The sequence below is a fragment of the Haliotis cracherodii genome, unplaced genomic scaffold, assembly GCF_022045235.1.
Source record: "Haliotis cracherodii isolate W230 unplaced genomic scaffold, xgHalCrac1.p SCAF_9, whole genome shotgun sequence".
NCBI classification, from domain to species: domain Eukaryota; kingdom Metazoa; phylum Mollusca; class Gastropoda; order Lepetellida; family Haliotidae; genus Haliotis; species Haliotis cracherodii.
Genome location: NW_027266343.1, coordinates 53,431,410 through 53,448,916, shown reverse-complemented (window position 1 = coordinate 53,448,916; position 17,507 = coordinate 53,431,410). Strand labels below are relative to the sequence as shown.

The following is a 17,507-nucleotide window of genomic DNA, read 5'->3' as shown; positions in this document are numbered from 1 at the left end:
AACAACTGGCAGAGCGAGGCGTGAGGGTTCCAAATAATTGGCCTAGGAAAAGCTTGTTGCAGCTGTTCCAAGAAAACCAACAACAACGGCCAGCAGCAGCGACGGTGACCTCGTCGGACAGCTACGACCCGAGTGCCATTTTGTCTCCGGCGGCCACACGGCCGGGGGTGGTCGAAGCCAGCATACAGCACAGGAACCCAGATGCCCTCGTTAGCGGGACCACGCTACCTTACAGCGTTGTTTCGGACTTCAGGGACGATGTTACCAATTCCGTGTCACCTGTTAGTGTTGCCAGTCTACAACGCGAACTTGCAGAGCTGAAACACATGATAGCCAACATGACCAGCCATAACGCAGTGACCACCGAGTACGCAGCTACAAGCCTACCGGATCAACTCAGCCATGATGTGCCGTCAGACTCGTTGCCCCACATCCACACAGTCGCGCCGGCGCTCAAGAAGAAGATTAAAGACGGCAAGTACTGTAACCTGGCCTTGCTATTGATACCTAATCAAGACACGCTAGACGCTAGAATGGCCGAGTACGATGGCAATGTGTATCATTTAAAGGAGGATGCTAGGCTAAATCGCACCCTTACACTAGCAGAATTTATACAGGCCTTTGGCATTTACAAGGACATTCTGTGTGACATCAATAACGCCAAACGGAAACAATTGGATGGACACGAGCAAACTGTCATCGAACTGGCTACGTTGTATGGGGGCTCTGCGCACTACGACTACCACAAGTTATTTGCTGCCAGAGTGGCGTCCTACGCAGAACAAGGTTGCAGCATTCGCTGGGATATGAGGGACACACGTCTGTACGGGCTGTGTTCTTCGGGGCGCCGTTCCAGATCGTGTGCAATTTGCCACAGCATCACCCATGGTACAGACTTGTGTCCTGAGCGACGTACTGATACAGTTAGGCCTACCCCGTTCTCGGACCGAAGTGGCAGCTCCGACAGGATGGGGGCGACGGACAAAAACGACACCAGGGGACGACCTAGAGTTAGGTCAAACGGAAGGGAGGTCTGCAATAATTTCAATCACCAGGGCTGTGTGAGAGTGAACTGTGCATACCTTCATGTATGTCTCAATTGTCATGCCCCAAACCACGGACAGGCAACTTGCGCCAAGGCTCCCAAATCGAGACGGGACAACCAAGTTTGACTAACTTTCCCGGATATAACCGGAGAAGAGGACGCAGGCACCTTAACAGTACAACTCACTCCCATCAACGTTCAGGCTATACAGGCAGAACTCGCCTCTCATCCCCATCCCCCATTTGCTACATATCTCGTCAACGGCTTGCAACATGGATTCGACCCCTTAATGTCGGAGGTTCCACAGTCAACAACGGAATGTAACAACAATCGTAGTGCTACATTGGATCCCATAGTTGTGACTAAGGCAGTGCAAACAGAAGTTGTTAAAGGATACGTTATCGGACCTTTCCAGCGGGCTCCATACCCTGTGTACAGAATTAACCCCTTAGGAGTTGCCACGGGCAAGTACTCGGGCAAGAAGAGGCTAATCCTTGATCTGTCAGCCCCTCATAACTTGGAACACACCGCAAGTATCAATGATCTCATTAGTAAAGAATCTGCTTCACTCTCGTATGTGACCATAGACTATGCTATTTCAGTTATTAAGCAACTGGGACATGGTGCACAAATGTGTAAGGTGGACATTACCGACGCATTCAAACAGATTCCGCTGCACCCCAGGTACTGGCCGTTCTTTGGTTTCCGATGGGACGATAGGTACTACTTCTACACTAGATTGGCGTTCGGGTGCAGATCCAGTCCAAAGATTTTCGATACCCTATCACAAGCAGTTTGCTGGATATTGCAATACAACTACGGCGTTAAAAACATTCTGCATCTGTTAGATGATTTCCTGACTATTGATCCTCCCGGTTATGAAGCTAGCACAACGATGGATGCCATCTTAACCTTGTTCGACAAACTACAAATTCCACTCGCTGTTCACAAGACTGAAGGACCGGTAACTTGTTTAGAATACCTGGGCATTATCTTGGACTCAGTCTCGATGACGGCGCGGTTGCCAGAGAACAAGTTGACAAGGATAGCGGATATGTTAACATCATTTTCTACTCGGACGAAGTGTACGAAGAGAGATTTGCTGTCTTTGTTAGGGCATTTAAACTATGCTTGTCGAGTGGTGGTACCAGGCAGATCATTCCTATCTTACCTGATTCGACTGTCGACCACTGTGGTCAAGTTGCATCATCATATCAGAATATCTAAGCAATGTCGGATAGAGATGCACATGTGGAGAAAATTTCTGAACCAGTGGAATGGCATCTCGTTTTTCCATGACGACCATATCACATCAGCTCCGGATCTCAATCTGTATACGGATGCAGCGGGAAGTGTAGGACACGGGGGATATTTTGATGGGGCATGGTTCGCCCAGGCGTGGCCTAAGGACGTTATAAACAGTCAAGACTCAGCACAATCAATTGCTTGGTTGGAACTTTATCCTATTGTGGTGTCGGCCATTCTCTGGGGACGACATTGGACACGGAAGAGAGTACTGTTTCATTGTGACAATATAGCTACTGTGGGTATTATCAAAAAGGGTAGATCAAAATGTATGGACATTATGGCTCTGATGCGGACCCTTACATGGCAAGCAGCTGTAAATAACTTTATTGTGTTAGCTGAACATGTTCCAGGCGTACAAAATAACATTGCTGATGCACTTTCCCGTTTGCAGTTCAGGAAATTCCGAGCCCTGGCGCCCCACGCAGACCTCCATCCAACGCCTTGCCCACCCAGCTCACAAGTGATGTGGACCTGAATCGTCACCTGGACACCCTGTGGTCAGCTGCGATCAGTCGACAAACAAGAACAGCATATTCTACAGGATTTCAGTGCTACCTAAAGTTCATGTTAAAGTTCAGTTTGTTCACCACACTGGGTGCCAGCAGCGGCCTGCCACCAGTTAACGACGCCTACCTGCAGTACTTTCTTGCACATTGTTTCGGCTTCCTCAAACTCTCACATGACACCGTGAAGACCTATCTGGCGGGAATCAGATTTACGTACCTACAAGCGGGCATCAGGACACTGTTTGACGATGTCTCCACCGGCGCCCTAAATCGGATTCAAACTCTACTCAGAGGATACAAACGGGCCCACACACCAGAGCGGAGGAAGAGACTCCCCATCACTTACCATGTGCTACGTAACATCATCAAGCGGCTCAGGGATGGCGTGTTCGGTCCTTTCAACGATTTGGTAATGGAATGTATGTGTCTTGCAGCGTTCTTCGGATTCTTGAGATGCGGTGAACTCACATGTTCAGCCAACTTTGATCCCAGTAGGAACATAACTATGAGCGACATTAGTTTTGTACACCATAAAAGAACATGCGTTATAACCTTAAAAGTGTCTAAGACTGATCCCTTCCGACTAGGCGTTCGCATTGCCTTATTCGCTACTGACACTATGACATGTCCCTACTCGGCCTTGTCAAAACTGTATTCCATTAGAACGCAGTGCAGGGCTGCATACCAGGATCCGCTGTTCGTCAGTCGGGACTATCTACCAATATCCAGGACTGTGTTTTTGTCATGGTTAGATAGGGTCCTCACGTTGACTGGCTACAACTCCGCCGACTACTCCGGGCACTCATTCCGGATAGGAGCAGCTACCACGGCGGCCACCGTGCACATCGAGGATCACCTCATTAAGACTATGGGCAGGTGGACGTCGGACTGTTACGCCAAGTATATCAGAACGTCCGACTCCACCTTAGGGCAAGCCCACAAGGCTATGTGTCACCATCACTAAGTACCATATTCATGTTATTTACCTATATTAATTCTTTGGGGGCTCTCGGTTGCTAACCTCGTTTGGGCGTCATAAGCCACTCCATACTCAGAGCATGGAAGGCTTGTGGCCCCCAAAGAACTTACGCTATTTCGGTACTGTCCGGTCAGCACGACCAGTACTAGCTTAACTCTAGGGATCGTCCGGGTCATCGGACCCCAGGACCGGCATATCCCTCTCACAGCTACACAGTCCGGGTCCATAATACCCCAGGACATTGTTATCTTACCCGGGTCTCCACGACCCCAGGGTGTCAACCCGGGTCACTTCGACCCCAGGGTCTCTTAGGCAACCGAGGCAGCCCCCATGTTGTGCCAAATGTTTATGTAAATATCTGTATATAATAAAACTTCCTGCTATGTAATACATTTCATGTGGTTTGTGGCACAAAATGGTAATTGGATATTTTAGTTTGTGCAACAACAACAGTACTTACGCGTTCATATTTAATATACCTATTACAGGTCAATCACCTCATTACGTTTATATTCAACACGATTTCTGAACTCTGTCGTCCGAACGTGTTGTTTATGCCGTCTGGATCATGTTACAGTAATTACATCCCACAATGCACTTCTAAACAGTCTGCGCATGCCCAGTAAGACGGACATGACGTCACAGTGTTTACCTTTATTAACCCTGCAGCCCCGCACGAGGCTACTTTCTACATTGTCGTAAGCCACTCAACTGCGTTACCCTCCAGCCACCCCATAGCTCCTCCTGTCTTTCATGGCTTAAGGTATTCACGAGCATCACGAACGTGGTTCGTTGTGCATTCGCTAGTACTCATGTATTGGCGTCCATTCCATGGCGGTTTATCAGGCTACCTATATATATATATATATATTGTGTAGATACCTTAGCTCCTGGGGCTGCCTCGGCGTCATAAGCCACTCCATACTCAGAGCATGGAAGGCTTGTGGCCCCCAAAGAACTTACGCTATTTCGGTACTGTCCGGTCAGCACGACCAGTACTAGCTTAACTCTAGGGATCGTCCGGGTCATCGGACCCCAGGACCGGCATATCCCTCTCACAGCTACACAGTCCGGGTCCATAATACCCCAGGACATTGTTATCTTACCCGGGTCTCCACGACCCCAGGGTGTCAACCCGGGTCACTTCGACCCCAGGGTCTCTTAGGCAACCGAGGCAGCCCCCATGTTGTGCCAAATGTTTATGTAAATATCTGTATATAATAAAACTTCCTGCTATGTAATACATTTCATGTGGTTTGTGGCACAAACTAAAATTTGTTGTGCCATTACCTTGTGTGCTGCCATTGTAATTGTGGTGCATTATTTTGTATTGCTTTTTTGTAATCTAGAAAATATAATAATACAATTGTATTGTATTTTTTTTCATTGTATACCATTTCTTTGTTGTTTGTTTGTGTTTCACACTGAATTATTTTACCAAAAGATTTCTTAATGTTTCAGTTTTGAAGTCGACTCTTAACAGACATTGGGGGCTTGCCTTGGAGCGACATTTAATATTTCACCAAAGTTATTGGATAAACATTATATTGTCTAATATTGTGTCAAGCCAAAACTCACAATGGAGTTTAGAGTAGATGAGGTTGTAAGCCAGCCTTCTATGGAACATGTCTCTATGCTCTATGCCCAAGTCCGTACAGGTCAAATTGGCCAAACATTACAAACTTGACATCAAATCAGGTACGCTTGCGGCCGATCTCAAGACAAGTTTGATTACATACCTGGTTGAGGAAGAGATTATGGCTGTTGATGCTTTGGCTCTGATTGAAGAAAAAAACAGATATTTTGGCTTCAAAGAAATTTGAAAGAGAAATTTGGCTTAGAGAATTGGAATCTAGGAAAGAAGAGGGAGAATTTCGGATTAAGCAGTTAAAAATTGAAGCTGAAAATGTAAAATTGAGAATGGCATCTCTCTCTCTCTCTCTCTCTCTCTCTCTCTCTCTCTCTCTCTCTCTCTCTCTCTCTCTCTCTCTCTCCCTCTCTTTTGCAGGTGATGGATCGTTTGATCTTTCCAAGCAGACTTAACTTGTACTTGTAAAGTAGATTATAACAAAAAAAGTCTCAAGAAAGAAGTTTCAGTCCTAGCGATAAAGTTAGAGTTTTTTCCAGTCCATGGTCAACCATTACGTGCTAGCCTCCATGGTCCATATGTTATTGATAGGAAAGTCAGTGATACTGGCTATGTTGTACAAACACCATGCCGTCGTAAAACGACACATCTATGTCATGTCAATAAAAGAAAGTTTCATGAAAGAAATGACAATGTACCTTTTGCCACTGTTTTTCCAGTAGATATTGTATCATATTTTGATACTAATGAGGATTTGTAAAGTTTGATGGCGTGACGGACTATGCTAGTCGTAAGCTAAACAATTATTAAGTTTTTGCTAACTTAGATGTAGATGGCTACAAATGTCAGAGGTAATTCAAGATTAATTCTTGTGCCGAAGCCTGATGGTAGTTACAGCTGCTGTACAGACATGATACGGATAAACGCTTTCTCTTACCCAATACCAAGAATAGATGACTGCAAAATCGGTCGAGCCAAGTACATCAGCAAATTTGTCCTATTGAAGGGTTATTCGCAGATTCCATTGACTGTGCGTGTCAAGTGGGTCTCAACTTGACTCCAGATGGACTTCAGTCACCTTCCAGCATCTAATCGATGATATTTCAGCAAATCTTGGGGGTGTCATAGTCTACATCAATTATGTCATCGCTCATTCCATGGAATGGGACGAACACCTGAAGAGGATCCGTGCCTTCTTCGAGAGACTTTCTGAAGCCATGTTCACCCTAAAATTAGTGACATGTGAATTTATACTGGCACATGTATATTTTTCAAGCAAAGGAGGAAGCTATTTCAAACATATTAAAGGCAAAGACAACATTACTGATGATGCATTATCACGAGTTGGTTGAATGAAATCAGTTTTGACTGCGGTCATGATTTGCATTTTTATAACAATTTCATCATAATTATCATGTATACTGATTACTATTATATACTGTACTTAGCAGTTTTGAAGGTTCTCACCATGTCTATACTCTCTTTCAAAATGGAATTGGTTTCAGCCGATACTTAGTAATCGGGACTGATATGTTTTGGCATTGATGCACAACATTTATGTTATGTCTGTCTGTCTGTCTGTCTGTCAAAAAGTCCAGAACAACAGTGCCTCAACAAAGACAGCATCTAAATGGATTTCCGTATTTAGGGATATACATATGTCCACTAGAAATGAAAGTCTGTGTTTTTCAATAGTTAACATTTCCTTTATGTTGAGCAATATTTCAGTAGCTAGCCTTTGGTGCCTACATTTATTTGACCTTTGAGGTAAGTAGACTTCCAAGACTGTCAAACGTCATTTGCCCAAACGTTGTTTGATCAGGATCAAGTCCTTAGTAAATGTACACGCAAACTCTTCCATAATCCTCCGAACTCTTTACTAAAACAGAGTCACAAACAAATGCACAGAAACCTGATCAAACGCGGGAACATATGGTTATAAAGTCAGAATAGGGAATGTCAGTTTGGTCACTTATGTGTCATACTTTAAATTTTTTCACGTGTCTACCATAAAACTTTTTGAAAAATACAACTCAAAAGAAGTTCAGTTTCATCTTACTGTAGTTAATCAGTCAAGGGACTTTGGCTCAAAGCCTTAAGAAACATGACTTGTAATGAAAGTTATCAAAGGTAGATTTAGAAAATGAAAACATTTATCTTGTATCCCAGACTTGTTCCCAGTTTTTGAGAGTCTAGTTGAGATTCAAACATCCCATTTTTCAGTCATTTCGCCGTAGATCTACAGTTTGCTTGTGTGATCAGTTCCAAACTTGCAAAACTGGTCTATTGTTAAATCATTTACGGTTACGGTAACTTTATTGTAATAACTGCCGTATTAACAGCAACACGACCCGAAAATAGTGACAACGCAGCCTCTAAACAGTCAGAGCAGTGTAATATGCTAACATCTTTACTGGAATCTTTGTTACGGCGTTAAGACACCGACTCTAATGAAGTCCGTGAGGTTACTTCAATGCCTCTGTCCTCCACGTAAATTGAGTTAAGTTCCTGAAGTGCAGACACGACGAAACACTCATTGATGTTGAGCATTAGACTCGACAGCTACGGCGTCTACATGGCTTCACTGTAACGCTTCATTAGGGTTAGTCTAAAAAGGGGCTAAGCTCATATGGACATGTTGATACTATTAGTAGAAAAATAAGCAAAAGCCATTCACAATAATAGTCTAAATCTGTTAGTATTACAAGGGAGAGGCCTCCCGACTGATCGCGTATCGTCATTATTACATTACAGAAACAAGGGTAGCATTGGCGTATATGTGATGTTACCTTAACACCTAGCAGGATCATCTCAAAAGAGCAAAGACTCTAAGAAAGAAAGGTAATTTACCATTAGTGTAGTGCCAAATATCAAACTAAGTTTGTCATGTATAATATGAGTGCGACTATCGTATGCTACATCCCTGAATTACGACAGAATGATATACGAAATGTCGAATTTGGCCACACATGTGAAAATGTCAAGTAACTTTATGCCACACTCAGTAACACGCAATCTTTATAGTCTAGTTCATTGGCTGATAGAATGATCGTCGGGATACCAAGAAACACAATTTAGTTAGTCCTTACAAGTTTCGATTGCCTGGGTCCAATTTTAAACCGATCCGAATGATTTATAACGCGTCGGATAGTCTACATGTACATACTGATCTTGTTAAAAACTCCATGACATATTTACTATATGATCACATGGGAGTGTCTACGATATAATATTTTGGATAGTATATGACCTAAAACTATGGGATAGTCTACTGCCCGATCCTATCTGGAGAGTCTACAATATGATACTATGTGATAGTCACCTGTAGCTACTTGATCACATACGATTGTCTACGACCTCATTCTATGTCCGAGTCAACAACCTGATCCAATGGGATAGTTTACGACCATTCTACTACCCGACCCTTTAGGAGAGTCAATGATGTGATCTTTTTGGAGAGTCTACTACCTGATCCTGTGGGAGCGTCTGATCTGATCTGAGCGGTTAGATCTACGGGTAACCTAGGTCTGCGTTAAAACAGTATGTTTAACGCCTAAATTAAATAGACCAATCTTTCTTATACATATAAGCTACACGGAATCTCACAATCGAACATGCTGCACAGATGAGACGTATCTCTCGTGCAACATACTCTTGCTGGCGTATGTTTGTGTTGTGTGTTTGTGTTGTAATGTAAGAGAAATTGTTACTGTGCATACACCACCATTGAATCTCCTCGGTCTTTTTTGAGAAAAGGAAATAACAACCAATGAATTCAAAAATTTATAGTGAAACAGAATGAATATTTCAGTAGTAGGCCTTTGGTTGCTAGGCATAAAAGGAAAATATGAGTTGCTTTTCCCGACATAATTCAACATTTATAGAAAAAAAATGCACATAGAAATAAGAAATGAATATTCAAGTAAGTGGTACATTCTATTCAGAATAGGTTCTAATGAAATGTAACCTCATCGATTTCTGACATGGATGAGACCATTTGCTGCCTCTGACCTATTTAGGTGGCCTCTCTGAAGCCATCATTGTTGACAAACCCCTCAAGAGAAAAACAAGAGTCAATATCTAAGCAAATATCATTGTTTTAGTGAAACATATTTGATGACTTCGCCAAACGACATCTCATGTTTCGTAATAAGAGAGGTCATTTATTTCATTCCGGAAATGATATTGACTGTACTATTGACAAAAAGATAGCATGGCCCAAATCAATTCCACCTCTTTGTCTGCGGTTTGCGATTAATCAAGACTTGCTATGGTCCTACTCCTTTTGAAGTGAGGTCTTTGCAGTGTTTGCTTTCTGGTCTGTACAGAAGTATATATCGTGAACGCCTAGAATGGTGGACAACTTAATGACCTCCCAGCGACGTCTTCAATGGCCTGCGTTACGAAGTAATCAGCAGTGCAAGTCCAAAGTTTACCAAGGACTATCTTTGTTGAGGCTAGCTCAGTCCCGACAACACTGATGCAGATAATCCCTGCCAGAAGTGGGACATCCATAATCTGAATTAAAATATGCCTTCGTTGAATGATACCCTTACATAACTGTCCCAATATGTTAAATATGTTGATGTTTATGCATCTTGTATTTTGTCACACAAAATGTGAATGTGACATTCGGACGTACACATGGACGCTGTATTATAGAGTTTCTTGTACAGCTTTGAGTGGATGAAATAAAATACATGGATCTACTTTGTGGCATAATCAACGAGCAAGCATGTTCAGGGACGTAAATATAATATGATGTGATATGATTCGATACGATCTTATCAACATAAATCTTGTTCAGTATGTTTGTAAAATACGTTTTGTTAAGGTTTCAGCACTGGCATTTCAGATAACCACTGAATGTTTAACTTCGTTATTCTTACTTTAAATGTAAACCAAAATGATCCGGAACAATCTTTAAAATTATACGAACCACAATACTGCGCCACATTCATATTGGAGACATCCATACGACTAGCATGTATATGTATGCCTTGGCATAGCGTTTTCGATTTGCTTTCTGTCATTGATGCTAAAAGAATATGAGGTATGGGAAAAATCCCAATACTATCTGTAGTGTTCCCTGAAGCCAAGTGTTGATTATTGGGATACATTTGAATACTGGTTATCAGTAATCGATTGTACGTACTAAAAACCTTATTTAGTGGTCAACACTCTGTAATAAAGAAGTAGTGTTTCTTGTATGGAGAGCCATTGAAGAAACGAACATCGTTCATATGGCATCGACAATGATAAACTCTCTCTAAACCTATTTTGATGTCCATGTATCTGATAATGTCTGGGTTAAATTTTCTACATGTGCTGGGCCCATTTCTAATGCCTCCCGGCGTGATAATGCTGGGGTATTGCTGAAAGCGGCTTAAAACACATTTCCCGCATTCACTAAAATGTTGCAGAGCGCATGAACTAAGTATTACACATGCTTTTTATATGGATTATCTAACTCGTTTATCTTGAACCACTGGAAACTATCCAAAACATGTTTCATGCACATAAAGTGATATGTCTTGTAACGAAAACACATCTCTATTGATTGTGACAGTTAATCATAAACATTATTCACAGGAGGGCTCGGACTTTGTGTTTGGAATTACAAAGGGGTCGATGTGCGAGAATTCTGCTACATTAATCTGGTGTGACATTTAGACACTTTCTTCCTGAATGGAGTGTCTAGTCCCATCATTCAATAACTTGTTTGCTTCATTGTTTAGCCCGGTTAGGTTTCACGTATGATAATATCGGCATCTTGCTCAAACGTGATATTTGCAGGAAACTATACACATCGTTGATTCAGCTGGATGGTTTGTTCGGGGTCCTAAAACACGGTCAGTGTTATGAAGAACAAACAAAGTGAGTGAATGTCTGAGTATGGCTTTACGCCCCTTTTAGCATCATCGCAGCAAGTTCTAGGCGGGGACATCAGAAATAGGCTTTACACATTGTGCCATGAAAGGAACCGAACCTGGGCCTTTGGCGGGACGAGCGAACGCTATAACCACTAGGCTACCCCACAACCCCTAACAAGCATAGACTACAATAGAGACAACATGACAAATTGAGGGGACATATTCGGAAACCTTGGAAAGTGTAAGTCTCTGATGCAAATTTCTCGTTCGGACATTTAGCAACATTCTGCGTTGAAAACGTCTAAAAATTTTTATATATCTTTCTAAATGAACCAGAGCTCAGATCGTTACTAGAAGGCTTAGGGTAATGGTATTGACATTTTCGACTTGGCCAATCATTAGAAACCTCATCTATATCATGTATTTCAAAGTTACATACACAATCGTACAAAGAGAGATATATTCTTGTGTTCAGTACAGGTACCACAAAATCCATGTCTCAAAGATTAGCCATTATCCCTAACACAATCGAGGAAGGGTTTTCCTCATGTTCACAGAAGGGATTTGAGACAGGTGGAATTAATACCAAATGGTGAGTGAGTGAGTGAATTTGATTTTACGCCGCTTTTAGCAATATTCCAGCAATATCACGGCTGGGGACACCAGAAATGGGCTTCACACATTGTACACATGTCGGGAATCGAACCCGGGTCTTCAGCGTGACGAACGAACGCTTTAACCACTAGGCTACCCGACCGCCCCAATACCAAATGGACTATCACAAACTCAAAGAATTTTGCTTGACCTTTTGAAATCTCAGAAAAGAACCAATTTCCATTATGTCTTTTTCTATTTTGTACACCATTATTCCACAGGCCAAACTTAATTCCTTGATCCATGCAACATTTGTGACTAAACGCAGTGACTATAGATATAGTTACATCTCTTTCGTTCAGGGGTTCAGAACAATGTATCAACAGTAAAACAAATGTCATATGGAGTTCACTGTAAAAATGAAAAAAAAAACCGTTCTAGTTTTATTTGAAATTTGGTGAAGAAATTTAGGCAAGAAGTAGGCATTCGAATGGCATCAACCGTACTCCCCTCCTTACTGATGCGAGTCTTTGATCAGGGTAACAGCAGTTAAGTCCTCAATGAAGCGTTCAAAACGTTTTATGATAGACATGTATTTTGACGCGTCAGGGACAGAAATTATGTCCTATGCAATTCCCTATTTTGACTTGTACCATATATTTTTTCAGGTGATCAATTGACTTGCCCTTGCGTGTGTTTGTGACGGATGCCTCCGGTGGGGAAGGAAACGCTCACCGTTTCGCGAACACCCGGTATCATTACCACTTGAAAGTGATTCAAAAACACTTGCTCGGAATCAGTTGACTGCTATCAGCTGAGATTTCCTTTGGCTTTACAAAAGGTTTCGTCGCTGTATTTACACCAAACTGGTAAAACGCCTAGTCACTGGTCTGTCCTCCCATGCCATGATGTTAATACATACTTTTCGAAACGGCACACAGAATGTATAACACATCTCACTCACACAATACTCTTGTGTACATAATTTTGACATAATCATATTCTGCCTTTAGCTGGGATTTCGTATGATTATGGCAAGGATTATTTAGTTGATTTAGGAATTGAAATAAATTGTTTCTTAGTGAAGTTAAAATTCGAGTACATTAATGGGTAGAATTCCAATGTGGATTCTCAGAGGGAGACACCTAACCCTGAGTTGCTGAGTGGGCAGCTTCAGCTGAGATGTGAAAGTGAGATTTGTAATGAAGATACATCAGATAAGATACCTGGTCAATTTGTTCATCCACTGTGTATGTATTTTCATTTGTTCTTACTTATTGGCGTGTACACCATGGGATTATGTTTTAAATGAATAAGGTTTAAAAGTACCACAAAATATACTATGATCAACTCAAGAATAATACGATTCGGCTTCTGGCAGAATGTTTGGGCTAATCAGAGCGTGCCGTTTGATAGGTGCATCGGGATGTAAGTTTGAGTTCTAGAACTGGTGTGGCAGTATATTTGTTAATTTTGTTTAACAGCTCAGCTCACACGTCGTTCTGATGCTCACAACATTATCATGCACCGTTGTGCCATCGTCATGTCAGCTTATGTTCAGTGTGTTGTTTTCATCTATACAAACATTACAATATTTACATTACCTTTGTCTTGCTCATACGTCTTTCATGACCAGGGTTTTGGTACTTCGTTCACTAATCTATAGTCATATCGATGGCACAGATTGAGTGTACAGTTAACGTTGGATCATACGTTTTGTTAAGGAAGACACATTTGGCCTGCTTCGGTTATGGTACCCAAAGAGACGAGTCGTTTCTCCATAGCCATTCAGTCGCTCACCCTCTAAGTCTACTCCTCACGATATTAAGACCATAATGACGGTGTTATGGTACAAGCGGGGCCATCTTGACTGACTTACACCATCATCACAAACAAATCATTCCGATGAGCTGTGCTGTGGCATATTCCCAGCAAACATTGTGTACATAACAGCTAGCCGTTACGTCTGATACGTTTCAGGGTCATCATAACACCCTACTTGACCATACAGAAAAATGCGCACGTCACTTCATCCAATACCAGAAGGCACTCTGGGGGCCTACAGCCCCCAATAGTTGCGTCCTTGTCAGTTTTATTGCACTAACAACAATGGACGCCCGGCTTCCATGAACTACATCGAGGTTTATATGATAGGACTCAGTGAGTGCTTGTGAGACATCAGCATTCTATTAGCCTCTACTGTTCTTGCTTGTCCTTATTTAGGGACGCTTGAGCGAGGTTTTCTAATGATGTTTCAACGAAATGGTTGAATATATATATGTTGACGTCTTGCTAATTTTAGGCTACAAAAACAATTTGCAGGATACGCTTCTGTACATTTTCATATAGATCTCAAGGAAGAAGGCATTTTTACGAGGATACCCAAAAGTCGGAAGCGGTGTTTGACATGCGCGGTTTATCAAACAGTAGCGCAAATAAGAACGAATCGTTATCTAATGAGTTCGTAGTAAAGCCGACATAACTTTATTTGTGTTATGCGTTCAGAGTTTTTTTGCTACTTAGGTTTTTCCTTAGTTTGAAGATATGAGCAAAAAGCCTTTAGGCATGACTGAAAGAATCTTTTTCTCTGCATGTTAACAGATGAGGACTACGTTGCTCTTAATGAGGACTTTAAAGATGTCTGACCGGGAAACTCATATCCACTCCTTCAACATCCTTCGATCGTTAGGTCGAGACGTGTTCATAAAGATCAGTGATGTGATCTTGCAGTATTCCAACCTAACCTTTCGGCGGTAAGATTATACGTTTTCAAAATGCCGTTTAATGGAATAAACAAAAATGGCCCATTTGGTCTTTGTGGAACGTCCCCGACACACTTGTACCAAAAAACGGTTTACGTGTCTCACTGTATAGCCAATTAAGTTTCTTTCTTTTATAATTCGTTCAAAGATGAAAAAGGCAACGATAATGAGAACTATAGCCACAAGAAGACACTCTCCCTAATATTGTTCTCATGTAAAATGCTTTTCCTTGAGAGATATACTATTGGTGATAGATTAAGGATAAGCCATAAATTAATTTCCTAATGATCTGGAACGAATTTTCAGACATTTGCTAAAGGTTTTCCCCTCTGAAACTAATCTAAATTGATTTAACAGGATATAATGTACATTGGCGATGACTAATCCTCTTTCTGTCAACATTACCAAGCTAATGGTGTTTCCGATCTCACGAAAGATGGAATATTGTTGAGTAAATAGTTTTATCCAGTTGTATATAGAATAAAGGTAAGATTTAGAAACTATGTTGTCTGGACTGATAGTCCCAATTTTGGGAATCAAACAGTTGGGGTATACTTGATCAAATACTTAAGATGCTTCCATTCTGCTCCAAACCATCATATGACTGCAAGATGGAGCTGTAAATCTGTACACTCAATCGTCATCGTTATGATTTTAGTGATCCCCGATCAGCCATTGTCTCATTCACGATCATCTCGTGAGAAAGATGTGTGTAACGGCTGCTCCGTACAGTATATCAGTATTTGTAACTCAATGGTTTCGCGCTCAAAATAAGGTAGTAGTAGTAGTAGTAGTAGTAGTAGTAGTAGTAGTCAGACACAAAGATAACCATTTACCTTTCAATGTGCGAACAGAACTGAGATCAAAATACAATATAGTACCCTTCTGAGTTAGACGTTAATTTGCATGAAGGCCACAGCCACATATACGCGATCAAATACACACAGCAAGTGCGAACATTACTCCGTACTTAAAAACAAACACACAAGGACTTTGTCAGTTCATTACAACCAGTTTGCCTTTTTCGATTGTATAAATTCTACTATATCATGAGCAATTTGTTTGCGAATCACTATCAATTAGTGATGGTACCAGGCTCTCACGAAAAGGTGAGCGTATCCTGCCTACTGGTGGCAACCGTCACGAACATTTGGAAAGGCAAGTAAATTGTTCACCTGAAAACAACCACGAGAACTTAAGGAAAAAGTCAAAATATGTTTTAACCTTGATCAAGCAACATCTGAGCAAGACTCTTGTGACGCAAATTGAAATCTTGGATGAAAATACACGTTTGGTTGTACCTCAAAAGTTGTGAAATGTAGACACCAAAGGTTGGAGCTGCAGGAATATTGCTCGACATAAAGTGAAAGTTGACTAGTGGAAAGTTAAAGCCATCCCTCTTATCATACAGTCTTGTGTGTTTTGTCAATCTGAATCTTTATGAATACATCTAAATATGAAACAGAAGAGGTAATTTAACTGGTCTCTTTTTCTTTCTAGTGGACAAATCAGGGAAATGGGCTAGTTTTTCATATTATGATGTTTGAAATCTTCGTAGAAAGAGCATGCTAGATTGTACCTCAAACATTGTGAAGTGAGAACACCAACGGCTAGGTCCTGATCCCAGGGAATAATAGGATAGTCGACTACCTGATCCCATGCGATAGTCAAGAGATCAAGATGTTTTTATTTTACTTAAGGCCTCCGGCTCATATACGAAACACGAATACACAGAGATATTATCAGTGAGTAACACAGCTATAGAGATGTGCTGCATACAATACATCCGTGCAGATAATATTACAAAGTGGGTATAAACAATTAGTTTACGAAGTGACCTTACGATACTATAAGAATCTTGCCCCGAAAAGTGCCTGATGAACAATAGTGCTAAACTAAGAATTGTTTTTCCATCATTAGAATTCAACAAAGATTTACATGAATACAAATTTGTTAAACGCAGGTATTCCTGTGGGATATATGCTTCCCTCAAATCAGTATAAAGAGTGGAAACAAGCAGTATATGGAATTCAGCCCCTATTAAAGTTTGACAGGAAGGACACAATCTCATTGGCTTCGGGATAAAACGATGTAGTCAACAACTTGACCTTAATTTGTTGTGTATCACCTGAACTCGCCATAGAGTCTACTATGTGACCTGTGGGATAGTCCACTACCTGAACCCTGATGTTTGCCTACTAATTTCTTACATCAACTCACTATCATGTTTAGTTTAGGCGAATAATTTCACTGTTTCTTTTGGTGTAATAAAACAAAATCGGTGAGGTGAGCACGAGGTGAGGTGAGATGGGGTTTAAAGTCACGTTGAAGATTATTTCACACATGCAGCGAGGTGCACGTGTGTGTGTGTATGTGTGTGTGTGTGTGTGTGTGTGTGTGTGGCTAGTTGTACTCATCTGGAGTTTGTTTAGTGCTACCCCACGGAGATACAATGCCACAGTTTAACATAGATACTCTGAACCGGCCAGTCGTTATATTATATTATTGATATATGAATCCCTTAGGTGAGCATAGACCTGTAGTCAGGGTGTCAAATCACTGTATAAAACCACGGTCCGACTCCAACAGGAAAGGATTTGTGAAGCGGGTTTTAGTTGTCTCCAAAGTAGCATTGCATGGATAGGATTTAAATGCAGTGTAATTCTATATTCGCCCACACATTTACCTTTTGATATATGTTATAGTGTAAAACATGACCTGACAGAAAGTGTAGTGTCATCCATAACATTTCTTTTCGGAATAAAGAATCGTCTTCATTTTATTATTTTATAAGTTTCAAATCGTTTTAAAAAAAGATTAATTTAAATCGCAAATTGGAAAGATTTTATTTG

The 17,507-nt window shown here is 41.3% G+C and overlaps 1 protein-coding gene across 1 annotated transcript; it reads left to right on the top strand.

Moving 5' to 3' along the window:
- Positions 1-1,334: 1,334 nt before the first annotated feature.
- LOC139451984 (uncharacterized) lies at positions 1,335-4,676 on the top strand. The gene is made up of 2 exons (XM_071233264.1): positions 1,335-1,765; positions 2,731-4,676. Exons 1-2 carry the CDS (start codon positions 1,335-1,337, stop codon positions 3,821-3,823), a joined length of 1,524 nt encoding a protein of 507 aa, XP_071089365.1. The 3' UTR covers positions 3,824-4,676.
- The last annotated feature ends 12,831 nt before the right edge of the window (positions 4,677-17,507 follow it).